This window comes from Nelusetta ayraudi, unplaced genomic scaffold (genome assembly GCF_046127955.1).
Source record: "Nelusetta ayraudi isolate G7.1 ecotype Tasmania unplaced genomic scaffold, CSIRO-AGI_Nayr_v1 ptg000052l, whole genome shotgun sequence".
Taxonomy (NCBI): Eukaryota; Metazoa; Chordata; class Actinopteri; order Tetraodontiformes; family Monacanthidae; genus Nelusetta; species Nelusetta ayraudi.
The window spans coordinates 6,303,054-6,330,763 of NW_027466102.1; the positions used below are offsets into that span (position 1 = coordinate 6,303,054).

Consider the following 27,710-nt stretch of genomic DNA (forward strand, 5'->3'; position numbering starts at 1 on the left):
ATTTGAGCTAGCTTGTCTTGTCAGGTTGGATTTGACATTGCAGTCTTCTGTGTGCTAGAAGTGAATGTACTAAAGATGAATTTGCTGCAATTTTTCTGAAAAAAATTAGTAGTAATTGAACACGTGGTGAAAATAATGAAGCAAACTTTTAAAACGCAAAACTCCACACTACTGTCACTTCGACGCATCATCAGGTTGATTTTAGGGCATTTGTTGTACAGCTCTGCAACCCAACAATGGCGTGGGAAAGTCAGACTCGATCTCAGGACAATAACAGGAAAATTCTCTTTTCTATAGAAATGGTGAATGGTGGAATCCTTTGAACATTTTCTTCACATGCAGGACTGGGACCAATAGCATTACGGGGTTTGGGAGACAGCAGGTCTCATTCTAAGAGGGTTCTCATCTGTGTTGCGTACGGATGGATGTTGTAATCATTGAGCAAAGCTATGGCCCCTCATAGATTGATTATTTTCTTATTCATTGAAACAAACCAAACAAATGTGCCAATATTAGCTTGATAAGACAGATCTCTTTATTATTACATATCAAGGGAACAATGCTTTGGTAGGACAGGAAAAGCATCAAACAACATGATCATTAGCTTTGAAATGTAACTATCAGCATCGTTGAAAACCATTGCTTTTAGCAGCCATACAGCCGATTGATTCTCTTGAGGTCCCATTTTGACATGCGCTGCCTCTGGCCAATCCGAACGTTGCGGTTGGGAGTGATGGTCTCTCGGCCATTAATGGAGAAAGCTGTTCTCCCGTAGTGCATGATGGAGGAGTAGTCGTACGGAGTGTTGAGGTTGTTGGTCCGTCCCTTTTTGAAGTTGAACTGCATCCCAGACTTGATGGTGCCCCAGTTGATCTTGACGTACTCATCGCGGTCGCTCCTGGTGTGCTCGTGGCGGAAGCCCAGAGCGTGAATGAACTCGTGCTGGATGATGCCGTGGTGCATGCAGCCCTGCTTCTTGAGAGAGAGGTCCTGTGCGCCTCCCTGTCTGCCCAGAGAGGAGTAACATCCCTCTTTGTTCACCACTCGGATGTAGTCGCGCTGGCCGTTTTTTCGTTTCTTGAAGACGATACAGGTTTTTCTTTGAAAGCCCTTCATGGCTTTCCGAATCTTTTTCTTCTCCGATGAGGAAAACTGCCTGTCAATAGTGTAAGGGATGATCACTTTGCCATTGGAACGCTTCTTCCACAGGCACCGATCGTTCCAACACATGGCATTTCTGGTTTTGTCATGCATCATGTCTCCTTCTAACAGGCTCTCATTCATGTTCTCGTTAGTGGTGAGAATCCCGGTGGTGATGTCCACAGTGTCATCTTCTTCATCTTCAAAGTCCTCTTCATCTGCATCCTCAATGGTAGGATGTGCCTGGGAGAGGCCCAGTAGGAGCAACAGCAGCAAGCTGAAGGAGGATTTCATGGTTGTGCTGGTGGAGTGGCTTCAGTGGAACAGCGGCTGTGGAGAGACTCCTTTCAGCTGGATGTCTGACTCAGTTCATGCCAGGCTTTTTATACTGTCCCACACAGGTGTGTCTACAAAAGGATTATGGGTTGTGGTCCTCACAGCAAAGCCTAAAAAACCTCTGGAGCGAGGTCTTCTCAGACCAACCCACTACGTTAACATGGTTTGTGATCTCTGCTGATTTAAAGGATGAACATATAATAACCGACTGTGTTGGACATTCTAAGCATAAACACTAAACAGCCTTCAACCAGAAAGCTAGCAGTTCCTATCGGAAAAAAATACACACAAGACCCTACTATGAGGTGGATGGAAGTACAAAATGTTTAGCGTTTTGGAGCAGCTATTTCAGTTGTCACGACTGCTGTTGCCGCTGTTATGAGGAGACAAGGCAGCGGATGATAGTTCAGAGGCAAAGTCCGTATGTATGGGAGAGGACACGAATAAGGGATTTCTGGGACAGAGAATCGTCAGAGGAATTCACAGACAAACTATGGATGCAGAATTTCAGAATGACCCGGGATACGTTTGTCTGTGTGATGCCATTGAACCTCTTGTGGAAACACGCGTCTTGCCCCCCTTGGGAGGCAGTTCCTACTTGGAAGCGAGTGGCTATTGCCCTTTACAAGCTAGCAACTTGCTCCAAGTACAAGGTAGTAGGAAAACCTTTTGGTGTCAGCAAACCAGTGTGCACCGATGTGTATAGCAAGCTGATGTAGCAAAAAATAAGTTTGCCAGATGTGGATGAGGCCCTGAAGATCGCACACAAAATACCGCAGGCTAACGGTACAATCCACGGGTCTCACATAGCTGTTCGTGCCCCAAGCCATGGCTAACTACGTTAACGGGAAGGGTTGGACATCAGTTGTCCTGCAGTCTGTGCTGGATGATAGATTAATGATTAAGGACGTCTGTGTGGGATCCCCTGGATGCGCTCATGATGCTGTTGTGTTTGCCGTATCACATCTGTTTTGGTAAAATCTTTCCCAATATATTTGAATTGAAATATAAATAAAAATTAAACAAATATAATTTTTAATATTGCCAAATGCAAAAAGCGCCCCACGGTTTAAGAGAGTGCATCTGGAACAAGTGATTTTGGCTTTTTTAACATAAATACTTAATGAAATATCAAAAGTTAGATATATATTTTTGACTCAAGTATGACATATTTAAATAAAAATTAAACAAATATATTTGGTAAGATAAAGAGTTTTACCAAAGCAGATGTGATATGGGAAACACAGCAGCATCATGACCGCGTCCTGAGGATTGCTGCCTTTGTCTCCTGGTTGTAACAGCGGCAACAGGGGGCGTGCCAACTGAAATAGCTGCTCCAAAACGCAAAATGTTTTGCACCTCCATCCTCCTCATAGTGGGGTCTCGCGGGAGGAGATTTTACGAGAACTACAGCTTATTTCACTTCACACCATTCAGTGGAAACACCTGCAAAGTCGATTGTCAAAATTTTAGAAATATTGCTTTCATTTTGTGAAAAACTGTAATGGAAATGCAACTAGTGACAGACTGATAGAATAACCTGTACGGCAGTCCTGTGAGTAATTGAACCCGGAGTAACCGCATCTTCTGATTGCACCAAACTATTCATTCATCATTCATTCATTCATCTTCCATACCCGCTTATTCCTATTCAGGGTCACGGGGGTCTGCTGGAGCCTATCCCAGCTGTCTTAAGGCGAAGGTAGGGTGACACCCTGGACAAGTCGCCAGTTCATCGCAGGGCCACACTATTCATTCATTCATTTATTATTTATTTATTTGGTCTCTGGAGCTATTTGAAAGAGCTGTGGCAACAACTAAATTGTGATGTGGGCATTTTGTTGCTGGACCGTTGCAAGTTTTTCCAATCGGAACTGCTAGCTTTCTGGTTGAAGGCTGTTTAGTGTTTATGCTTAGAATGTCCAACACAGTCGGTTATTATATGTTCATCCTTTAAATCAGCAGAGATCACAAACCATGTTAACGTAGTGGGTTGGTCTGAGAAGACCTCCCTCCAGAGGTTTTTTAGGCTTTGCTGTGAGGACCACAACCCATAATCCTTTTGTAGACACACCTGTGTGGGACAGTATAAAAAGCCTGGAATGAACTGAGTCAGACATCCAGCTGAAAGGAGTCTCTCCACAGCCGCTGTTCCACTGAAGCCACTCCACCAGCACAACCATGAAATCCTCCTTCAGCTTGCTGCTGTTGCTCCTACTGGGCCTCTCCCAGGCACATCCTACCATTGAGGATGCAGATGAAGAGGACTTTGAAGATGAAGAAGATGACACTGTGGACATCACCACCGGGATTCTCACCACTAACGAGAACATGAATGAGAGCCTGTTAGAAGGAGACATGATGCATGACAAAACCAGAAATGCCATGTGTTGGAACGATCGGTGCCTGTGGAAGAAGCGTTCCAATGGCAAAGTGATCATCCCTTACACTATTGACAGGCAGTTTTCCTCATCGGAGAAGAAAAAGATTCGGAAAGCCATGAAGGGCTTTCAAAGAAAAACCTGTATCGTCTTCAAGAAACGAAAAAACGGCCAGCGTGACTACATCCGAGTGGTGAACAAAGAGGGATGTTACTCCTCTCTGGGCAGACAGGGAGGCGCACAGGACCTCTCTCTCAAGAAGCAGGGCTGCATGCACCACGGCATCATCCAGCACGAGTTCATTCACGCTCTGGGCTTCCGCCACGAGCACACCAGGAGCGACCGCGATGAGTACGTCAAGATCAACTGGGGCACCATCAAGTCTGGGATGCAGTTCAACTTCAAAAAGGGACGGACCAACAACCTCAACACTCCGTACGACTACTCCTCCATCATGCACTACGGGAGAACAGCTTTCTCTATTAATGGCCGAGAGACCATCACTCCCAACCGCAACGTTCGGATTGGCCAGAGGCAGCGCATGTCAAAATGGGACCTCAAGAGAATCAATCGGCTGTATGGCTGCTAAAAGCAATGGTTTTCAACGATGCTGATATTTACATTTCAAAGCTAATGATCATGTTGTTTGATGCTTTTCCTGTCCTACCAAAGCATTGTTCCCTTGATATGTAATAATAAAGAGATCCGTCTTATCAAGCTAATATTGGCACATCACAAGTCATTGCATCAGTGGAGGCAACCCCAATTCCATCTTCTGGCTCCACAAAGGATAGGGTGCAGTGAAGCCAGTGGCTTGGCAAAATCAACGCACAGTAATAACACTCTATGTATAATTAGTTATTAAATACTTTTGACACTGTTATAAAGTGGAAAGAAATGACAGAAAATCAATATCTCCAACAACAAGTCTATCAGCAGCTGGAGAATGCGTTCAAAAACCTCGTGGGTTTCAAGTGTCGGTCTTGGATCCAAGTAAACACAGTGGGGCAACACTGGCAGATGAGGAGCGATGAAAACAAAATCCTCACTTTGAAAATTTCACACCTGACCAAGCTTTGATTTTCTAATGAAATGTGGTTTTTAGGGAGATGTTTTGCTTTCACATCTGTTTAACTGAAGACTTTGATTAAAGTGCCATCTCCACATTTGAACATTCTAAAAAAAAAAAAAAAAAAAATCATCAGAAAAAGAAAATGTAACCTCTTGCACATGAAGTTTATTAATGCCAAATTAAAGTTCCAGAGTGAATAAGTTCGCCTGATAAATGATTTTTATATTGTAAAGGATTAATGTCTATAAATATGTTAATTAAAGTGGATACTCGCAATTCAATAAAAGTAATTTGGTTATTCTACCCATAGAACGGTTCTTATATGTGTATAAGAATCCAACTCTAGCAAGGGTCTTGCTCCCAGTTAGCTGCACTGCAATATTTCTCAGGAAGCCTGGAGTGGACAATCCAGGCAGCTTGACAGCGTTTCGTATTTAGAGTGAACGCTCGCAGACTCAAATAAACCGGCAAAGAAGGTGGACGAGGTATCCACATTTGTGCGCACAGGTTATCGCAGTTCACTGGCCAGCTCGGGAGTGGGAGGGTGAGCGAATGAGCGCTGCAATCTAAAATCTGACCACAAGATGGCAGACTTGTACACTGTACGTTTAATAAGAGCTTCAGGATCACGTGAATGTGACTTGACAGGAAGAAAAAGCACTCCTCGAATTGGAATCTGCTGATCCGGCCGACAAGAAATTTGGTTAACCGTGTCTGAGAGTTTCAGTTAGTTAAATAAACATCCAAATATTTAATCCTGTACGATCAATGACACTGCTGCAACAACACACGATGTTCATTCTGCACTGTGCCATCATATGTTCAATCAATCTATCAATCAAATCAACTTTTATTTCGAGTGCTAAATCACATCCAATGGCATCTCAAAGCATCTCTCGCTCTGTCCACACACACACACACACACACACACACGGTCCGATATCCACTATAGGCTCTCGGAGGTTATAGATCAAATAGCTCTTCAATAGGGTGGAGCTTGAGAATATTCAGGAGGATTTGAAATTCTACTCTAAGACTTTACGAGCAATCAATCTGAAGATGCTAGGACTGGTGAAATGTGCTATTGTCTCCTATTAGTTTGAGTTAGAGAGATGTGCAGCAGCGGTTTTAAATCAATACTGTCATTCTGAGATTGGGTAAAATATTTACAGGAGACTTTTTTCAAGGCTTTCTTGGGCGTTTCTGATTTGTGGGAAGAAGGGTGAACATAAAATCAAACATAAACGTGTATTCAAATCGTTATTGGGCTTCCCTGATTGTTCCCGGATCTTCAGCTTGTTAACGTTTCATTAAATGCCAGGGAGCGGCAACAGATGTGATTACTACAACCTCCACTAGAGGGAAGCAACTGCTCACTAGTAAAGGAATCAGCAGCAGCTGAGCGACATATTATTTCAAAGGAACCAGGACATCTCTTGACGTCCTCCTGCCATCCAGCTGGCAGCTGGACCTGTCCAGTAAAAGGCCTGGCTGACGCCAGTGCTGATAACCACTCCGTCAGCGGTCCCACGGACTGCAACTCTGTCAGGTACCTGGCCGACTCCTGCTCCTCGTCCCGAGTCGGTGGTCTGGCAAACTGCAGCTTCGTCGGGACTCTAGGATCTGGCTGACAACTGCTCACCATCCCAAGTCGGTGTCCCGGTGGACTGCAGCTTTGTCAGCGACCTGGTCGACTCATACTCCTCATCTGGGTTCAGCAGATCAACTGATTTGCAGCTCCCTCAGTGTTCCACCCAGTTCCTGCGAGGACAACCCCCCCCCCACCTTGTTTGCTGTCCCTTGATTGTTCCCACCTGTTGTCTGCCTGCCCTCTTGTATAAATAGTCCTCGTCTCCCTTTGTCTTTGTCGGTCTCCCGTTTTGTTTTTGTTATTTTTACCTTTAAAGGACACCCTTGGATAGTTTTGATTATTTTTTTTAAATGAATGATTTTCTATTCGGCAACCTAGAGTTGTGTTTTGGGTCCTGCCTATAAATTGTCGTCTCCACCCTGCTGTGACAGCCACATTCAAGCACAGGATGATGTCATCATTTAGCCAAAGCATGATCTAATTCATGAATCAGTTGTCAAGGTTAAGGTTAAATGTTTGCTTATTTGTTTAATGTGAAAAGGCAACAAATGTACCAACAGCTGCTTTTGAAGATTGACCCCTTTATTATTACATTCTAATACAACAATACTTCCACTGTTTACTAAATGCTGCTTTAATAGGACAGGAAAAGGATGGAACAACATAATCTTTGGATTTCAGAGTGAATCTCCTTTACAAACAATGGTGACTACGATTAATTTTTCTTTCCCCTAGTGGCATTATGTAACTATCAGCATCGTTGAAAACCATTGCTTTTAGCAGCCATACAGCCGATTGATTCTCTTGAGGTCCCATTTTGACATGCGCTGCCTCTGGCCAATCCGAACGTTGCGGTTGGGAGTGATGGTCTCTCGGCCATTAATAGAGAAAGCTGTTCTCCCGTAGTGCATGATGGAGGAGTAGTCGTACGGAGTGTTGAGGTTGTTGGTCCGTCCCTTTTTGAAGTTGAACTGCATCCCAGACTTGATGGTGCCCCAGTTGATCTTGACGTACTCATCGCGGTCGCTCCTGGTGTGCTCGTGGCGGAAGCCCAGAGCGTGAATGAACTCGTGCTGGATGATGCCGTGGTGCATGCAGCCCTGCTTCTTGAGAGAGAGGTCCTGTGCGCCTCCCTGTCTGCCCAGAGAGGAGTAACATCCCTCTTTGTTCACCACTCGGATGTAGTCACGCTGGCCGTTTTTTCGTTTCTTGAAGACGATACAGGTTTTTCTTTGAAAGCCCTTCATGGCTTTCCGAATCTTTTTCTTCTCCGATGAGGAAAACTGCCTGTCAATAGTGTAAGGGATGATCACTTTGCCATTGGAACGCTTCTTCCACAGGCACCGATCGTTCCAACACATGGCATTTCTGGTTTTGTCATGCATCATGTCTCCTTCTAACAGGCTCTCATTCATGTTCTCGTTAGTGGTGAGAATCCCGGTGGTGATGTCCACAGTGTCATCTTCTTCATCTTCAAAGTCCTCTTCATCTGCATCCTCAATGGTAGGATGTGCCTGGGAGAGGCCCAGTAGGAGCAACAGCAGCAAGCTGAAGGAGGATTTCATGGTTGTGCTGGTGGAGTGGCTTCAGTGGAACAGCGGCTGTGGAGAGACTCCTTTCAGCTGGATGTCTGACTCAGTTCATTACAGGCTTTTTATACTGTCCCACACAGGTGTGTCTACAAAAGGATTATGGGTTGTGGTCCTCACAGCAAAGCCTAAAAAACCTCTGGAGCGAGGTCTTCTCAGACCAACCCACTACGTTAACATGGTTTGTGATCTCTAGTGATTTAAAGGATGAACATATAATAACCAACTGTGTTGGACATTCTAAGCATAAACACTAAACAGCCCTCAACCAGAAAGCTAGCAGTTCCTATTGGAAAAAAATACACGCGAGACCCTACTATGAGGTGGATGGAAGTACAAAATGTTTAGCGTTTTGGAGCAGCTATTTCAGTTGTCACGACTGCTGTTGCCGCTGTTATAATGAGGAGACAAGGCAGCGGATGACAGTTCAGAGGCAAAGTCCGTATGTATGGGAGAGGACACGAATAAGGGATTTCTGGGACAGAGAATCGTCACTGAGGAATTCACAGACAAACTATGGATGCAGAATTTCAGAATGACCCGGGATACGTTTGTGTCTGTGTGATGCCATTGAACCTCTTGTGGAAACACGCATCTTGCCCCCCTTGAGAGGCAGTTCCTACTTGGAAGCGAGTGGCTATTGCCCTTTACAAGCTAGCAACTTGCTCCAAGTACAAGGTAGTAGGAAAACCTTTTGGTGTCAGCAAACCAGTGTGCACCGATGTGTATAGCAAGCTGATGTAGCAAAAAATAAGTTTGCCAGATGTGGATGAGGCCCTGAAGATCGCACACAAAATACCGCAGGCTAACGGTACAATCCACGGGTCTCACATAGCTGTTCGTGCCCCAAGCCATGGCTAACTACGTTAACAGGAAGGGTTGGACATCAGTTGTCCTGCAGTCTGTGCTGGATGATAGATTAATGATTAAGGACGTCTGTGTGGGATCCCCTGGATGCGCTCATGATGCTGCTGTGTTTGCCGTATCACATCTGTTTTGGTAAAATCTTTCCCAATATATTTGAATTGAAATATAAATAAAAATTAAACAAATATAATTTTTAATATTGCCAAATGCAAAAAGCGCCCCACGGTTTAAGAGAGTGCATCTGGAACAAGTGATTTTGGCTTTTTTAACATAAATACTTAATGAAATATCAAAAGTTAGATATATATTTTTGACTCAAGTATGACATATTTAAATAAAAATTAAACAAATATATTTGGTAAGATAAAGAGTTTTACCAAAGCAGATGTGATATGGGAAACACAGCAGCATCATGACCGCGTCCTGAGGATTGCTGCCTTTGTCCCCTGGTTGTAACAGCGGCAACAGGGGGCGTGCCAACTGAAATAGCTGCTCCAAAACGCAAAATGTTTTGCACCTCCATCCTCCTCATAGTGGGGTCTCGCGGGAGGAGATTTTACGAGAACTACAGCTTATTTCACTTCACACCATTCAGTGGAAACACCTGCAAAGTCGATTGTCAAAATTTTAGAAATATTGCTTTCATTTTGTGAAAAACTGTAATGGAAATGCAACTAGTGACAGACTGATAGAATAACCTGTACGGCAGTCCTGTGAGTAATTGAACCCGGAGTAACCGCATCTTCTGATTGCACCAAACTATTCATTCATCATTCATTCATTCATCTTCCATACCCGCTTATTCCTATTCAGGGTCACGGGGGTCTGCTGGAGCCTATCCCAGCTGTCTTAAGGCGAAGGTAGGGTGACACCCTGGACAAGTCGCCAGTTCATCGCAGGGCCACACTATTCATTCATTCATTTATTATTTATTTATTTGGTCTCTGGAGCTATTTGAAAGAGCTGTGGCAACAACTAAATTGTGATGTGGGCATTTTGTTGCTGGACCGTTGCAAGTTTTTCCAATCGGAACTGCTAGCTTTCTGGTTGAAGGCTGTTTAGTGTTTATGCTTAGAATGTCCAACACAGTCGGTTATTATATGTTCATCCTTTAAATCAGCAGAGATCACAAACCATGTTAACGTAGTGGGTTGGTCTGAGAAGACCTCCCTCCAGAGGTTTTTTAGGCTTTGCTGTGAGGACCACAACCCATAATCCTTTTGTAGACACACCTGTGTGGGACAGTATAAAAAGCCTGGAATGAACTGAGTCAGACATCCAGCTGAAAGGAGTCTCTCCACAGCCGCTGTTCCACTGAAGCCACTCCACCAGCACAACCATGAAATCCTCCTTCAGCTTGCTGCTGTTGCTCCTACTGGGCCTCTCCCAGGCACATCCTACCATTGAGGATGCAGATGAAGAGGACTTTGAAGATGAAGAAGATGACACTGTGGACATCACCACCGGGATTCTCACCACTAACGAGAACATGAATGAGAGCCTGTTAGAAGGAGACATGATGCATGACAAAACCAGAAATGCCATGTGTTGGAACGATCGGTGCCTGTGGAAGAAGCGTTCCAATGGCAAAGTGATCATCCCTTACACTATTGACAGGCAGTTTTCCTCATCGGAGAAGAAAAAGATTCGGAAAGCCATGAAGGGCTTTCAAAGAAAAACCTGTATCGTCTTCAAGAAACGAAAAAACGGCCAGCGTGACTACATCCGAGTGGTGAACAAAGAGGGATGTTACTCCTCTCTGGGCAGACAGGGAGGCGCACAGGACCTCTCTCTCAAGAAGCAGGGCTGCATGCACCACGGCATCATCCAGCACGAGTTCATTCACGCTCTGGGCTTCCGCCACGAGCACACCAGGAGCGACCGCGATGAGTACGTCAAGATCAACTGGGGCACCATCAAGTCTGGGATGCAGTTCAACTTCAAAAAGGGACGGACCAACAACCTCAACACTCCGTACGACTACTCCTCCATCATGCACTACGGGAGAACAGCTTTCTCCATTAATGGCCGAGAGACCATCACTCCCAACCGCAACGTTCGGATTGGCCAGAGGCAGCGCATGTCAAAATGGGACCTCAAGAGAATCAATCGGCTGTATGGCTGCTAAAAGCAATGGTTTTCAACGATGCTGATATTTACATAATGCCACTAGGGGAAAGAAAAATTAATCGTAGTCACCATTGTTTGTAAAGGAGATTCACTCTCAAATCGAAAGATTATGTTGTTCCATCCTTTTCCTGTCCTATTAAAGCAGCATTTAGTAAACAGTGGAAGTATTGTTGTATTAGAATGTAATAATAAAGGGGTCAATCTTCAAAAGCAGCTGTTGGTACATTTGTTGCCTTTTCACATTAAACAAATAAGCAAACATTTAACCTTAACCTTGACAACTGATTCATGAATTAGATCATGCTTTGGCTAAATGATGACATCATCCTGTGCTTGAATGTGGCTGTCACAGCAGGGTGGAGACGACGATTTATAGGCAGGACCAAAAACACAACTCTAGGTTGCCGAATAGAAAATCATTCATTTAAAAAAAAAAAAGCAAAACTATCCAAGGGTGTCCTTTAAAGGTAAAAATAACAAAAACCAAACGGGAGACCGACAAAGACAAAGGGAGACGAGGACTATTTATACAAGAGGGCAGGCAGACAACAGGTGGGAACAATCAAGGGACAGCAAACAAGGCGGGGGGGGGGGTTCTCCTCTCAGGAACTGGGTGGAACACTGAGGGAGCTGCAAATCAGTTGATCTGCTGAACCCAGATGAGGAGTACGAGTCGACCAGGTCACTGAAAAAGCTGCAGTCCACCGGGACACCGACTCGGGACGAGGAGCAGGAGTCGGCCAGGTACCTGACAGAGTTGCAGTCCGTGGGACCGCTGACAGAGTGGTTATCAGCACTGGCGTCAGCCAGGCCGTTTACTGGACAGGTCCAGCTGCCAGCTGGATGGCAGGAGGACGTCAAGAGATGTCCTGGTTCCTTTGAAATAATATGTCGCTCAGCTGCTGCTGATTCCTTTACGAGTGAGCTGTTGCTTCCCTCTAGTGGAGGTTGTAGTAATCACATCTGTTGCCTCTCCCTGGCATTTAATGAAACGTTAACAAGCTGAAGATCCGGGAACAATCAGGGAAGCCCAATAACGATTTGAATACACGTTTATGTTTGATTTTATGTTCACCCTTCTTCCCACAAATCAGAAACGCCCAAGAAAGCCTTGAAAAAAGTCTCCTGTAAATATTTTACCCAATCTCAGAATGACAGTATTGATTTAAAACCGCTGCTGCACATCTCTCTAACTCAAACTAATAGGAGACAATAGCACATTTCACCAGTCCTAGCATCTTCAGATTGATTGCTCGTAAAGTCTTAGAGTAGAATTTCAAATCCTCCTGAATATTCTCAAGCTCCACCCTATTGAAGAGCTATTTGATCCATAACCTCCGAGAACCTATAGTAGATACCGGACCGTGTGTGTGTGTGTGTGTGTGTGTGTGTGTGTGTGTGTGTGTGTGTGTGTGTGTGTGTGTGTGTGTGTGTGTGTGTGTGTGTGTGTGTGTGTGTGCAGAATGAACATCGTGTGTTGTTGCAGCAGTGTCATTGATCGTACAGGATTAAATATTTGGATGTTTATTTAACTGACTGAAACTCTCAGACACGGTTAACCAAGTTTCTTGTCGGCCGGATCAGCAGATTCCAATTCGAGGAGTGCTTTTTCTTCCTGTCAAGTCACATTCACGTGATCCTGAAGCTCTTATTAAACGTACAGTGTACAAGTCTGCCATCTTGTGGTCAGATTTTAGATTGCAGCGCTCATTCGCTCACCCTCCCACTCCCGAGCTGGCCAGTGAACTGCGATAACCTGTGCGCACAAATGTGGATACCTCGTCCACCTTCTTTGCCGGTTTATTTGAGTCTGCGAGCGTTCACTCTAAATACGAAACGCTGTCAAGCTGCCTGGATTGTCCACTCCAGGCTTCCTGAGAAATATTGCAGTGCAGCTAACTGGGAGCAAGACCCTTGCTAGAGTTGGATTCTTATACACATATAAGAACCGTTCTATGGGTAGAATAACCAAATTACTTTTATTGAATTGCGAGTATCCACTTTAATTAACATATTTATAGACATTAATCCTTTACAATATAAAAATCATTTATCAGGCAAACTTATTCACTCTGGAACTTTAATTTGGCATTAATTAACTTCGTGTGCAAGAGGTTACATTTTCTTTTTCTGATGATTTTTTTAAATTTTTTTTAGAACGTTCAAATGTGCAGATGGCACTTTAATCAAAGTCTTCAGTTAAACAGATGTGAAAGCAAAACATCTCCCTAAAAACCACATTTCATTAGAAAATCAAAGCTTGGTCAGGTGTGAAATTTTCACAGTGAGGATTTTGTTTTCTTCGCTCCTCATCTGCCAGTGTTGCCCCACTGTGTTTACTTGGATCCAAGACCGACACTTGAAACCCACGAGGTTTTTGAACGCATTCTCCAGCTGCTGATAGACTTGTTGTTGGAGATATTGATTTTCTGTCATTTCTTTCCACTTTATAACAGTGTCAAAAGTATTTAATAACTAATTATACATACAGTGTTATTACTGTGCGTTGATTTTGCCAAGCCACCGGCTTCACTGCAGCCTATCCTTTGTGGAGCCAGAAGATGGAATTGGGGTTGCCTCCACTGATGCAATGACTTTTGATGTGCCAACATTAGCTTGATAAGACGGATCTCTTTATTATTACATTTCAAGGGAACAATGCTTTGGTAGGACAGGAAAAGCATCAAACAACATGATCATTAGCTTTGAAATGTAAATATCAGCATCGTTGAAAACCATTGCTTTTAGCAGCCATACAGCCGATTGATTCTCTTGAGGTCCCATTTTGACATGCGCTGCCTCTGGCCAATCCGAACGTTGCGGTTGGGAGTGATGGTCTCTCGGCCATTAATAGAGAAAGCTGTTCTCCCGTAGTGCATGATGGAGGAGTAGTCGTACGGAGTGTTGAGGTTGTTGGTCCGTCCCTTTTTGAAGTTGAACTGCATCCCAGACTTGATGGTGCCCCAGTTGATCTTGACGTACTCATCGCGGTCGCTCCTGGTGTGCTCGTGGCGGAAGCCCAGAGCGTGAATGAACTCGTGCTGGATGATGCCGTGGTGCATGCAGCCCTGCTTCTTGAGAGAGAGGTCCTGTGCGCCCCCCTGTCTGCCCAGAGAGGAGTAACATCCCTCTTTGTTCACCACTCGGATGTAGTCACGCTGGCCGTTTTTTCGTTTCTTGAAGACGATACAGGTTTTTCTTTGAAAGCCCTTCATGGCTTTCCGAATCTTTTTCTTCTCCGATGAGGAAAACTGCCTGTCAATAGTGTAAGGGATGATCACTTTGCCATTGGAACGCTTCTTCCACAGGCACCGATCGTTCCAACACATGGCATTTCTGGTTTTGTCATGCATCATGTCTCCTTCTAACAGGCTCTCATTCATGTTCTCGTTAGTGGTGAGAATCCCGGTGGTGATGTCCACAGTGTCATCTTCTTCATCTTCAAAGTCCTCTTCATCTGCATCCTCAATGGTAGGATGTGCCTGGGAGAGGCCCAGTAGGAGCAACAGTAGCAAGCTGAAGGAGGATTTCATGGTTGTGCTGGTGGAGTGGCTTCAGTGGAACAGCGGCTGTGGAGAGACTCCTTTCAGCTGGATGTCTGACTCAGTTCATGCCAGGCTTTTTATACTGTCCCACACAGGTGTGTCTACAAAAGGATTATGGGTTGTGGTCCTCACAGCAAAGCCTAAAAAACCTCTGGAGGGAGGTCTTCTCAGACCAACCCACTACGTTAACATGGTTTGTGATCTCTGCTGATTTAAAGGATGAACATATAATAACCAACTGTGTTGGACATTCTAAGCATAAACACGAAACAGCCTTCAACCAGAAAGCTAGCAGTTCCTATTGGAAAAACTTTCAACGGTCCAGCAACAAAATGCCCACATCACAATTTAGTTGTCTGTGAATTCCTCTGACGATTCTCTGTCCCAGAAATCCCTTATTCGTGTCCTCTCCCATACATACGGACTTTGCCTCTGAACTGTCATCCGCTGCCTTGTCTCCTCATTATAACAGCGGCAACAGCAGTCGTGACAACTGAAATAGCTGCTCCAAAACGCTAAATATTTTGTACTTCCATCCACCTCATAGTAGGGTCTCGTGTGTATTTTTTTCCGATAGGAACTGCTAGCTTTCTGGTTGAAGGCTGTTTAGTGTTTATGCTTAGAATGTCCAACACAGTCGGTTATTATATGTTCATCCTTTAAATCAGCAGAGATCACAAACCATGTTAACGTAGTGGGTTGGTCTGAGAAGACCTCCCTCCAGAGGTTTTTTAGGCTTTGCTGTGAGGACCACAACCCATAATCCTTTTGTAGACACACCTGTGTGGGACAGTATAAAAAGCCTGGAATGAACTGAGTCAGACATCCAGCTGAAAGGAGTCTCTCCACAGCCGCTGTTCCACTGAAGCCACTCCACCAGCACAACCATGAAATCCTCCTTCAGCTTGCTGCTGTTGCTCCTACTGGGCCTCTCCCAGGCACATCCTACCATTGAGGATGCAGATGAAGAGGACTTTGAAGATGAAGAAGATGACACTGTGGACATCACCACCGGGATTCTCACCACTAACGAGAACATGAATGAGAGCCTGTTAGAAGGAGACATGATGCATGACAAAACCAGAAATGCCATGTGTTGGAACGATCGGTGCCTGTGGAAGAAGCGTTCCAATGGCAAAGTGATCATCCCTTACACTATTGACAGGCAGTTTTCCTCATCGGAGAAGAAAAAGATTCGGAAAGCCATGAAGGGCTTTCAAAGAAAAACCTGTATCGTCTTCAAGAAACGAAAAAACGGCCAGCGTGACTACATCCGAGTGGTGAACAAAGAGGGATGTTACTCCTCTCTGGGCAGACAGGGAGGCGCACAGGACCTCTCTCTCAAGAAGCAGGGCTGCATGCACCACGGCATCATCCAGCACGAGTTCATTCACGCTCTGGGCTTCCGCCACGAGCACACCAGGAGCGACCGCGATGAGTACGTCAAGATCAACTGGGGCACCATCAAGTCTGGGATGCAGTTCAACTTCAAAAAGGGACGGACCAACAACCTCAACACTCCGTACGACTACTCCTCCATCATGCACTACGGGAGAACAGCTTTCTCTATTAATGGCCGAGAGACCATCACTCCCAACCGCAACGTTCGGATTGGCCAGAGGCAGCGCATGTCAAAATGGGACCTCAAGAGAATCAATCGGCTGTATGGCTGCTAAAAGCAATGGTTTTCAACGATGCTGATATTTACATTTCAAAGCTAATGATCATGTTGTTTGATGCTTTTCCTGTCCTACCAAAGCATTGTTCCCTTGAAATGTAATAATAAAGAGATCCGTCTTATCAAGCTAATATTGGCACATTTGTTTGGTTTGTTTCAATGAATAAGAAAATAATCAATCTATGAGGGGCCATAGCTTTGCTCAATGATTACAACATCCATCCGTATGCAACACAGATGAGAACCCTCTTAGAATGAGACCTGCTGTCTCCCAAACCCCGTAATGCTATTGGTCCCAGTCCTGCATGTGAAGAAAATGTTCAAAGGATTCCACCATTCACCATTTCTATAGAAAAGAGAATTTTCCTGTTATTGTCCTGAGATCGAGTCTGACTTTCCCACGCCATTGTTGGGTTGCAGAGCTGTACAACAAATGCCCTAAAATCAACCTGATGATGCGTAGAAGTGACAGTAGTGTGGAGTTTTGTGTTTTAAAAGTTTGCTTAATTATTTTCATCATGTGTTCGATGACTAATTTTTTTTCAGAAAAATTGCAGCAAATTCATCTTTAGTACATTCACTTCTAGCACACAGAAGACTGCAATGTCAAATCCAACCTGACAAGACAAGCTAGCTCAAATATGATTGAATAAAAGCACAAACATAATTTACTACTAACTAACAATGGAAACAGGACAACCAAGTGGATATTATACAATGTAAAAAGAACAGACAATGGAGAACAACTTTATTATTATATTTACGATAAAACATACTTTTTTAAGTATGTCTAGGCCAGCAGAGAAGGCCTAGCTTGGCATTGATGGCCACTGGCATTTCATAATTATATAAATAAATCAACTAATAATGTGGACGAGGTAGCAGTTTTGGGTGCGCACTGCGCAGGCCACTGTAGATCACTGGCAAGGTCAGGAGGGAAAGGGAGAGTGAAAGTCTAAAATGTAACCACATGATGTCGCTGTTTGTTCGTCAACATCTCCAAATATTACACACTTAAGCTTAGGACAGAAGAAACTGAAATAACAGACCTCCAACTGGGTGTTAATAAACTTTCTTTCCTTCCACTTTATAACAGTGCCAAAAGTATTTAATAACTAATTATACATAGAATGTTATTACTGTGCGTTGATTTTGCCAAGCCACCGGCTTCACTGCACCCTATCCTTTGTGGAGCCAGAAGATGGAATTGAGGTTGCCTCCACTGATGCAATGACTTGTGATTTGACCAAGTATTGAGTGTGCAGAAATTAATAGCACACCTTTCTGAATATACTCCTGCATTGTATAGAACCCCCCCCCCCCACTATGTGCATAAAGAATAGATGAAAACGTTTGAACCTTTAAAATAAATGAATAAAAAATAATGATATTGACAATTAATTGTGATATAAAATGACTTTCTATGTGCTTATCCTTTGAGACTCTGCCAATTTTGACTCACCACATGACTCACGTAATTGAAAGAAAGGTCAGACTAGATCAAAAACACAATTTATTAAAAGATTTTTCTTATTCACAATCGAAGTGTAACAAATATAGTTTATTAAAAAGTCTGCTGCTTATTAATAACATTTGGATCCATAAACTCAGCAGAATCTTATATAAATGTAGACCGGCTCATCTCCCGTGACGGAATATATACATTTTTCAATAATATTAACACCATAATACAGATTTTCCCCACAAAAATGAAAATATTCCGTACAATCTCAAAGTAAACAATGTGCAGTGGAATGATTATCAGCAACATTTGTAGACATACTCTCACACATAGAAACCTTTTCAAGGATGGTGGCAACCACTCTAAAAATACAGATGATCTGAGTCAGGGACGAGTCAAGAGTGGCGAAGACAGTCACAGAATTGGAAAGAAAAAAAAAAAGACCCCCAGAAATAGACAAGCAAACTAACAAAAAAAAAAAGCTTAGGTAATTTTCTGACCAACTGTGTGAAGCTATAATAGCATGGAAAAACACAAAAAACAACAACAACAAAAAAGGTAATTTTAGGGGTATAGATGAGAGATCAAATTGTCAAAATATTCATACTTCTTTTCGGAAAATGTAAATCCCACCCCCCCATTTTTTAATTTTTTTTTTTGGCCCTTACAACGTCTAAATTATAAATTGCATGACATTAAGCACACACACAGTTTTATAACTGGCAAAATACAATAGAAATCATACTTTACAATACAGACCTCCTAAAAACAAAAACAAATAAAGGAAGTTATGAAGGAAGTTAAGTGTTTCAAACATCCATGAGAACATCTTTCAAAAAAAAAAAAAAATAATAATAATAATTCAACCCACACCACCATAAATACAGAAAATAATTATTAATAATAATTAATATAACCCCTGCCATTACTAAAGTCATTGTAATACGATCCAAACAGATAGGAGCATGATTATAAATCACATAAATAGGCAATATTTATATGGTTGCAAGAGTGAAAAAAAAGCGTTTCTAATTACATAAAGTTGGGATTCCCCCCCCCCCCAATAGCAGGTTACCAATCGCTATCCTTCAACCCTGCAATAGAGGTAACCACAGCCGTTTAGTCTGTGATATTTTGATTATGGCTGAGCAGAAAATTAACTGAACTCAAGTGATAGTGTGAAGCCCTGATCAGCAGTTAGTGTCAAACATGGAGACACTGAGCTCTATCATAATCGGCTTAGTTTTTCTTAGTTTTGTACTCAGTGTTTATACACTTTGCAAAAAAAGTTCGCACTTGACAAAAACTCTTTAAAAAAAAAAAAAAAAAAAAGATAATAATGATTTAAATAGAAATCCCCGAAACAATGCCCACCTAACTCGTTGGCACACACCAAATTTGGATCACTTCGCTCGTCGACGCTTCGGGAACGCTAACGGACCGCCATTTTCCTGTTGCCTCGTGATTTCATTTGCGCACGTTGCTTCCAGCTTTGTGCTTATAAGATGTGAGAGAAACAAGCAAACAAAAAAACAAAAAACAAAACACAAACAAACACCAACAACTAAATCACAGACAAGCTGGCATAGCAACAAACGCGCCGAAACGAAAACATTCTTCACTTCACATTTGGATGGTACATTCATTTGGTTGTTTGGGCTGAACGGTCCCGTCGGTCACCCTTGAGATTCTTCCAATTGCTCAGGGTGTCTTTCAATTTGGTGAAGAGATTCCCTCGGCTCAAGTCACAAAGCTGTTAACCCCGCAAGGAGTCCCGCTCGCAAGACTAATAACCCCTCCCCACCATCTCACCCACCCGCAGGATTCTACGTTCACGACTACAGAATAAATTAACACAGTCAGAAATAACATGAAATACAAAAAAAAAAAAAAAAATGAAATCAGCCATTACCCAACGCACGTTCACGTGACAGTCAAACGCAACCCGGGCCGGCAAATGGAATAGACACAGCGGCGTGAGGGCCACGGAGGAATGTCTCGCAGGTCAACAGCCAATAGGGACCCAAACAGGAGTTGATATGTTGGTCATACAAGTAAGAAGATTTGGCTGCGGTCGTTTCACGTGTTACAAATGAGAAGCTCCGTTGCCAATGTCGGTATGCGAAAAGCAGAACCCCCCCACCACGAATACCAGAACTCGACAATTACACAAACGCGCTGCCGACTAACCGCCCCCCCCAGATACCCAAGAAGTAATTGCATTCGTCCGACAGGCAAAAAGCTGGAGTCCAAAGCCAGAAACAAGACAACTCTGATGAACTGATCAAGATTTTAAAGTTTTACAGGGTTGATAATGAGCCTGTTCAAGCTTCCTACTTGAAATGCTTCAAAGGAGGAAGGATATTGTTTTTGAAAAGTTTTTGGAAAAAAAAACAAGATAAGATAAGATACAAAAAAAAAAAAAAAAAAACTTTTTACATTTATTTACTTATTTTTGAATTATTTTGAGCTTTTAAATAGCCACAGGGAAATGTTTCCAAAACAAGGGATGTTCGCCTATACAGAATATTGTATGACAAGCCTACAAAACCTGGGCTGGGAGGAATGTGATATTTTTTTTTGGAAGGGTTTAGATCCAAAGCACAAGATGCTGCTTTATGTTTTAATTGCACATTTAAAACAAACAAAAAAAAAAAACCAACAAAACAAAAACAAACCCAACTGAACTAAACAAAAGGATTACAATTGTGTCTGAAGTTTCTGATGATGCCATCAAATGTGGCTGCGAGAGCCGAGTGTGGGCAGAGTTGTTATCCCAAAACCTTTGAGTCACAATATGAGATGAGACTCAGCAACACCTGCTTCAGATGATGACAGCGGCTCTCAGTCACCAGCTGCTGCCACTGACACTTCTGAAGATATTATCTGGGGACTTCGGTCCATGTTTGATCTGATTTCCTGCAGGAATATAATATTATTTATTTATTTATTTTATTATTTTTTTTAAAGAAAAGAATTTCTCTACTCCAAACGCCACTACGAGCCAAATCCAAATCGCGCCGCAACAACGAGATCTCACCACTAGATGGCACTCTGATCTCAGAAAAAAACCCGGTGGTTTTGGCATTCGCGCCAACAGACGCAGACTGACGGAGGGCTCTGTGGTGGCGCCGATGAAGAAAATATATCAGCTCTGGGGCATTCGCACATTGAAATAGAGAGAAAACTTCAAACTGCATCTGACGTTAAATCGAGAGGAACAAGTCGGAATCATCAGTCTGGCTCCAATTTTGGTCTCTTTTTTTTTTTTGGTTAAGAGCTTCTCTCGAAGCTCTGCTACTCGTCTGTTGTGTTGGCGTGAGCTGCTCGATTCCACTCCTCCCTCCCTCCCTCCCTCTACGGCAAAGGCACTGGGTTGAAGACTACAACTGGATCCCCGCCTGGCTACAGTTGTGCGTGCGCGGTGTCAGGAGAAACCAATACCATAAAAATCCCACTAAATAATGAGTTTCGCTCCGACCGAAGCGACGGGCCCCCCCCCCCACGCCGGTGAGCGGGGGTGTTGACGTAAGTCTCGTCAACGGGATGGTAAAGCTGTATAGAATCAGTATGGCTTCTTATACACAGGCGCGCGCGCGTGTGTGTGTGTGTGTGTGTGTGTGTGTGTGTGTGTGTGTGTGTGTGTGTGTGTGTGTGTGTGTGTGTGTGTGTGTGTGTGTGTGTGTGAGAAGGTGAAAGATGACGGCGAAGTTGCAACCCCTCATAGAGGAGAAAAGACGACTCAGCCGTTCTCACAGGAAGTGCAGGACTGAGTGAGACGAGAGGAAGCGGTACAGCCGTGGGAGGAGGACAAAGGGTGGGGGTTTGGGGTTGGGGGGGGGGTTTGCCGGTTTACAGATCAGGGTGGGGGTCACCACCCGACGTCGCTCAGACCAAGTGCGGGATGGACGTAAATATAGCGATAGTGAACGTCTTCAGAAACTGGAAAGACCGGATGAAATTGTAAATCTCGTGTTTGGTCCTCAGCGTTTAAGGTAAGTATACGTTTGTCCGAACATTAATGATTCCAAAACTCCTTCTGCTTCCCACAGAAAAATCAGGCTGCGTCGTCAATAGCTGGGGTGTCCACGTGTGTCGCACCGGTCAAAAACGTATCGGTCAAAACCCCCGACAGATGGCGGAAAATCCAACATGCGAGAAGAGCCGACGATCCCCTCGTGAAACAATCCGGGATTCGGCTCCGCGTCCATGTGACAGGTGACGAAGCGACAGCAGTGGCAGGCAGCGAGCTGGTGCGATTGCTTGTCTCGACAACACCAAACTCAGAAGAGTTCAGAATGGATGAGATGATCACAGCAGAGCTTCAGCGATAACCGTGGGACAGTCGAGGGGAAAGAGAAGTGCTGCATCTTTTTTTTTTTTTCTTTTTTTTCCCCCCAATCTTACAAAGACAAACAAGTTCTTCTCAAAGCAAACGTTCGATTTCTGTCGACGATGTGAGAGTTGCCGTCGATGTCGTCGGTACGGGACAGACCGTTGTTCTGTTCAGATACTGAAGCAGCGCAGAAGAAGCTGTTGGGAGGGGGACGGGAGAAGGTGTGTCCCGGAGTCAGGAGGACTGAAGCTCGGGTCCAAGGTGTCCACAGCACGGAGGGTGAGCGGGACGAGGAGTCCACCCGTGTCCTCCGTCACGCCGAGCAGCTACAGACGACAAAACTCAGCGATTTGGTCACCACCGCTCTTGCTCAGGAGGTCCCCTCTCTAGGTGGCTAAAGAGAACTGCCGCGTCCGTGTCCTGATTGACACATGATGATTGGAGAGCACTCTGAGAAGAAAGAACGCTTTGAATTTACAACAGCTCTCTGACAATATCGTTGAGTTCTGGGGTTATATGGAACCGATCTGTTGATTTAACTGAACTGAAAAATGAAGCGGGGGGGTGGGGGGGGGAAGAAAAATTGAAAAGGATTCTATAGCAAAAAACAAAAACAAAAAGAAAAAAAACTCAGCCCCACTAGGGTCAGAATCCCTTTTGGATCCCATCTAAAAATCAAAATACAATCTGGAGGCTGTCTTTCCTCGTTAATGGACCAAAACCGGGAGGCTCAGGTTCACAGGTTCAGAGGTGGTTGCACTAGCTCCAGCTCCGGGACAGCTGGTGGGTGGTTTCCTACTCCACTTCGTTGGGTCGGTCTGTCAGGTCTTTCCTGATGACGGGCAGGGGGTGAGCCTCGGTGTTGAAGACCCAGTGCTCGAATGGCAGGTGGTCGTCGTCGGAGAAGAGCAGGTAGAGATACCTGAGAAGGGGGAGGGGGAACACAAGCGGAGGCGTTATTGGTCGGGTTCACGGCTAAAGGCCGGTTTCTTGGTTCGAATCAACCCAAGATTCACGTATGCTAAACTCACATCGGTCCACGAATTGTACGGTCATGTGACCGGAAACCTCGTTGTTCGGGTATTTGGTCACAGATGGACAACAAATACTCTTGCAATCGTGAAGCAGTCCTTACAAAGGCCTGGTAAGCCTGCGGATTGGGCATACCGTGGCTTGCTTTCTTTGGCCGAGGTAAATGGCTTCCTGTGATTGGTGCAGACGGGGTTCGCATCAGAAACAAACTGCTCCAGAGTTCACCTCACTGTGGCGCTGTTAATTAGTCCACATCAGAGACTTCGGCAAGCGCTCACACAGACCCGAACCAACGGCACCCAGAGAGTAAACCGCTTCAGGGTTTCGGTTTGACCGGACGATGCTTGGCTGGTGTGAACGTGCCCTCAAACATCGGCAGTGATTAGTTACGGGCAAAAACCACACAAATGTGTTGGTTTATGGGGTATGAGCAATGAAGTAACTTCAGTGTGTGGAATTATTGTGTGACTGGAGAGGCCTTCGCACCGATCCCCCATTGAAAGCATGTTGGAGGTCGTGACGGCTCTGTAGCTCTGTACTGGTGAGATCTAGTAGCTGATTTAGCCCCAAGCAGGCAAACTGCAGCTGCAGATGTCAAGCACAGAATTTTACTTTGAGCTTAATTTATTATAATTGTGATAATGATTATTTTGATTAATCGCAATGATGACGATGACAGCAACAACAACAATAATATGAAGCTTAACTGAGAATAATATTGTGACTTGCTTGAGCTTAAACAAGCTATTTTAGTATTTACGTTTTGTAGAGCATTAAAACATGAAACCATTTCACAGCTATTGTTTACAAGACAGCATTCTATTTCGTTTACACAAATCTAAATATTGATACATTGAGCTGGCTATTGTTGTCTTTGACACCACATAAAAAGTGTGAAGTTTTCAGTGCTTTGGTGTGTTTTACTGTCACCATCAGACACACACACACACACACACGCACTTTCTGTCCAACCCAGCAGCTGTTTAACCACAATGCTGCCACACCCATGAGAAACATGAACTGCCACCAGAAGGAAACCAACTGCTGAGCTGCCAGGGGAGGGACAGAGCAAAAAAACCCAAAAACCCAACCCAGACGTGCAGTATTAGTCCAACAATGCGTCCTCTAGTAATACGTGGGTAAGTTTACATGTCCAGACTTAAATTACAGATGCAAAGACAAATACAGACGACACAGCAGTGACAGATCCAAAAGGAGAAATAGACATGAAGAAAAGACTGACTTGACTGTGACTGTTATTTGTCTGCTAGATTCATCCCCTTTTTCCTGTTTTTACTGCACACACATGAAACATCTCTCAGCAGTTTGCCCAGAATAAAGTGGCCGGATGCTGCAAAAATGGCTGAAACAAAGCGGTTAAAGGCTGTGGGTTGTTTTTTTTGTTGTTGTTCGTTTTCAGACAGTATTCTAAATAAAATGGCGCGGCAAGACGGGCAAGGGCAGTCGGGACTTTCTTAAGATTTCGCCCCGACGGGAGAACCAGTGCTTAGGTGAGGTGTCCGCTGATCAGAACGATTGATTTAAGCGGGAGTGGCGGCCGCCGCCTCGGCCTCGCGTCTCGGTGCTCCTTGGCAAGAGAGCGGTGAGTGATTGAAGGCGGCGCGAAGTGCAGCCACGTCCTTGGCCGCAGCCGAGGAGATGAATGCTGAAAGCGGCCGCGCTCGGGTGCCAGGTTCCCGGAGGAACATTAGGAGGATTAGACTGATGGGCGTGCGGCTAAATGGATTGATACTTTCGGTGATTCCGTGAGGTCCGCCGCCGATATCGCAGATACGATGTGGCGTCATTGTGTTCCTGTCCAGGCTGCTGCTCCGCTGCACTCACATATTTCCCCCCTGTATTCTGTGTGAGGCCACTACGAGATCCTTCCGTGCTGCTTTTCCTTTCTTGTTAAGAATTGTCTCTTTTTTATTTAATTTTTTTTTAAGGAAGCTGTAAACAGAAGGCTAAATTCTCATCTACTAAACAATCACATCAGGCTGCTCAGGTAGAGTGCAGAATGAAAAACACATTTTAAAATGGGTAGAATATAAGCACTTTAAAAGAACTCACCAGATCTGACACCCCTCAACTGTTAGCATGATGCTAACAGTTTTTACTTTAATATCTATTCATTTTTGGTCACCTGCATCGAGTGTGACGAGTAATCAGATGCCGAGCTGGTCCTTGTTGAAATTTACTGCCCATAAAATAAAATAAAATAAATTAATTACAAAAAAAAAAAAAAAAGAACTGTACAGGATTGCACACTGTTTCCATCAGCTGTTCGGCTAACCTTGACTTCCTGTCGGCAGCAGTCTGGTGCGCGGCGAAAATAAAATGGCAGCAGGCAGACGACGCGATGAAAGGCGCAGGGACGGCAGATGCAGGTGAGGCAGTAAAAAAAAATGACAAGGACAGTCGAGGAAATTGAGAGGACGACAAGGTGAGTTTATTTTGGCGACAAGCTCGACAAAACATGTAATTTTTCTCTTAATTTCTTTTGGGCCAGTTTATTTTGACGAAAAACCACTTTGCACTTACTGACAAGAAAACCCTGAATTTTTGCTTTGAATATTGCTAGAGGCTAACAGATAGCAAGGACAAAGGAAGAAGAAGAAGAAAAAAAAAGCAGAGCCGTCGCTTTGAATTTGCAGTAAAAATATACAATAATTAATTATTTTAACTGGTGAGCAGCTTTTATTTGCGTCCAGGTTGTATGATGATGCCACATACAGATAGACTTCCATTGAGTGACTGTGGTTCCTTCCTGCTTTCCTTCACCAGCTAATTCTCTCATTTCTGTGCCTGTTTGAATCTCCCACTTATTCCATTTGTTCCAGTGCTTGAGTGCTTGTCTCTGGGATTTCGGGGCTCACGGAAAACAAACCTCAGCCCCGCAACTTTTATTTTGTTCCCTTTTGATCCACTGCGCTGTGAAATTGACAATAACAACTTGGTGCAAATGCTGCCCGTTTTTTCTATTTCAAAATGACACGCGTGTCTTTTCCCCGAGTGTCGGACAAGGAACGAATCGCAGCGACGCAGCGCTTCACATCGGCTGAGCTGTAGTTGTTGGGGGGGGGGGGGGAGGTCTCCCTTCGATGCTTTGCAACAGACTGTCCCTCCCGAACACAGTTGGAGGGCCGCCTCACAGCGAAGGCCCAATTAACCACCAGACGTCACACCGTGTGGCCGATGGCACATTTAAAAGGCCATTTGTGGCTCTTCTGACACATTAACATGTGCGCACTCCGAGGGGGCACAGGAGGACAGTTAAGTGAGGAATATTCAGGGGAACTGTGGACTAACAGCTGCCTGCGGTGCTTTATTTTTATTTATTTATTTATTTATTTATTTATTTTTAGTTCTCTGTGAGGCATTTAACCAGTTTAAGAGAAAAAAAACAACAATTAAAACTTTGCCATCTGTTCTGAAACTGAACAGTTGCTCTTTCTTACGTGGTTTTTATTTCTAATTATCGAATGTTTTACAGTGAATCAGTCTACGTAAACGCACAGGCTTTTCTTTATTTTTATCGCAAGCACTCAGTAAGTTTATACACATGCGGGAGTCACTCTAAGGTTGTCGCAAGGCCACAAGGTCATTTGGACCACTCGTCGCTGTCCAAGTACTTCTGACCAACAACAATCCATCTATTCATTTGTTTGGATTGATTCAACCAGGAATTCCTAAATATTTAAACCTTTGCCTGCTGATTAACCGCGATTAACTGTGATTAACTCCCTCTTCTGATTCTATTTAAGTTGTATGATTTCCGGGTCAAATTCTTTCGTTGCAAGTGCAACGCATGCGCAGACCGGCTCGCCGAACTCTGGTACATATAAATGAATGAGTTGTTACGTTTGAGTTTGAGTTACGTTTTGTGTAAACACAGTGACTGTCCTGACCACAGTGTATGGCAATATATCAGAGAAGTATTTCTTTTATCTCTTTTAAATATTTGAGCCGATTAATAAAGGCTAATTGATCTCAAGGGAGCTGATCCTGGTTTCTAGCAAAGGATTTGCAAACACATATATATATTTCCAGATCATTTGGGAATATAGATATTCCCAAATGATCTCTGTTCTTCATTGTATCTTTTACTATTCAAAATGTCTCATTGTTTGTCGATGACCGTGGAGAAATGGATCTGCCTGCAAGCACAAAAGGGGGGGGGGGTTTCGTGAGGGCAAGGACATTTCATTTAGCGCATCTTACTTGAGCGTCTCCGCCAGGTAGAAGCTCTGCTGCACGTCATCGTGGCCTGGACTCTGGGCGTAAACGTCTCTGATGCCGCTGTAACCTCCCTCTACTTTGCAGTGCTGCTCCAGAGCCTTGACGAAAAAGGGAAAAGGAGAGGCGGGGAACTGAGCGAGTGAAAGACTTTTGTCGACCTGCAACATCAATCACACTCTTTATGTCACTGAAATGTTAAAAACCCTCATTTAAATAAATTAACCTTCTGCTGTTTGGTGCAGATTTGAAAAAAAAAAAAAAGAAAGGAAGGAAGAAAGAAAGAAAAAAAAGGCCCATATTCACTTTGAT

General features: G+C 44.0%; 7 protein-coding genes and 2 long non-coding RNA genes across 9 annotated transcripts in view; 4 read left to right on the forward strand and 5 right to left on the reverse strand.

The window, feature by feature from the left end:
* Positions 1 to 609: 609 nt before the first annotated feature.
* LOC142896206 (high choriolytic enzyme 1-like) lies at positions 610 to 1,496 on the reverse strand. Its single transcript, XM_076037744.1, has one exon. It carries the CDS (start codon positions 1,432 to 1,434, stop codon positions 646 to 648), a length of 789 nt encoding a protein of 262 aa, XP_075893859.1. The 5' UTR covers positions 1,435 to 1,496; the 3' UTR covers positions 610 to 645.
* A 2,146-nt stretch (positions 1,497 to 3,642) lies between these two features.
* Positions 3,643 to 4,475, forward strand: LOC142896191 (high choriolytic enzyme 1-like). The gene has a single exon (XM_076037726.1). It carries the CDS (start codon positions 3,658 to 3,660, stop codon positions 4,444 to 4,446), a length of 789 nt encoding a protein of 262 aa, XP_075893841.1. The 5' UTR covers positions 3,643 to 3,657; the 3' UTR covers positions 4,447 to 4,475.
* A 2,606-nt stretch (positions 4,476 to 7,081) lies between these two features.
* LOC142896193 (high choriolytic enzyme 1-like) lies at positions 7,082 to 8,148 on the reverse strand. The gene has a single exon (XM_076037728.1). The coding sequence runs from the start codon at positions 8,083 to 8,085 to the stop codon at positions 7,297 to 7,299; it is 789 nt and encodes a 262-aa protein (XP_075893843.1). The 5' UTR covers positions 8,086 to 8,148; the 3' UTR covers positions 7,082 to 7,296.
* Positions 8,149 to 10,300: 2,152 nt separating this feature from the next.
* On the forward strand, positions 10,301 to 11,319 carry LOC142896187 (high choriolytic enzyme 1-like). Its single transcript, XM_076037721.1, has one exon. The coding sequence runs from the start codon at positions 10,316 to 10,318 to the stop codon at positions 11,102 to 11,104; it is 789 nt and encodes a 262-aa protein (XP_075893836.1). The 5' UTR covers positions 10,301 to 10,315; the 3' UTR covers positions 11,105 to 11,319.
* A 1,962-nt stretch (positions 11,320 to 13,281) lies between these two features.
* Positions 13,282 to 21,326, reverse strand: LOC142896201 (uncharacterized). Its single transcript, XR_012928306.1, has 2 exons — positions 20,611 to 21,326; positions 13,282 to 13,544 (listed from the first exon to the last, which is right to left on the reverse strand). It is a non-coding gene; the product is annotated as an uncharacterized LOC142896201 (long non-coding RNA).
* LOC142896199 (high choriolytic enzyme 1-like) lies at positions 13,718 to 14,687 on the reverse strand. Its single transcript, XM_076037739.1, has one exon. The coding sequence runs from the start codon at positions 14,637 to 14,639 to the stop codon at positions 13,851 to 13,853; it is 789 nt and encodes a 262-aa protein (XP_075893854.1). The 5' UTR covers positions 14,640 to 14,687; the 3' UTR covers positions 13,718 to 13,850.
* Positions 15,524 to 16,460, forward strand: LOC142896192 (high choriolytic enzyme 1-like). Its single transcript, XM_076037727.1, has one exon. The coding sequence runs from the start codon at positions 15,539 to 15,541 to the stop codon at positions 16,325 to 16,327; it is 789 nt and encodes a 262-aa protein (XP_075893842.1). The 5' UTR covers positions 15,524 to 15,538; the 3' UTR covers positions 16,328 to 16,460.
* On the forward strand, positions 21,292 to 21,893 carry LOC142896202 (uncharacterized). Its single transcript, XR_012928307.1, has 2 exons — positions 21,292 to 21,419; positions 21,484 to 21,893. It is a non-coding gene; the product is annotated as an uncharacterized LOC142896202 (long non-coding RNA).
* Positions 21,894 to 22,188: 295 nt separating this feature from the next.
* Positions 22,189 to 27,710, reverse strand: part of man1a1 (mannosidase, alpha, class 1A, member 1) — a 97,194-nt gene continuing 91,672 nt past the window's right edge. Inside the window, exons 11-12 of the mRNA XM_076037738.1 lie at positions 27,384 to 27,499; positions 22,189 to 23,049 (exon numbers count right to left, since the gene is read on the reverse strand). Coding sequence (XP_075893853.1) covers positions 22,923 to 23,049; positions 27,384 to 27,499 — 243 coding nt within the window. The 3' untranslated portion in view covers positions 22,189 to 22,922. The remainder of the gene's footprint in view (positions 23,050 to 27,383; positions 27,500 to 27,710) is intronic.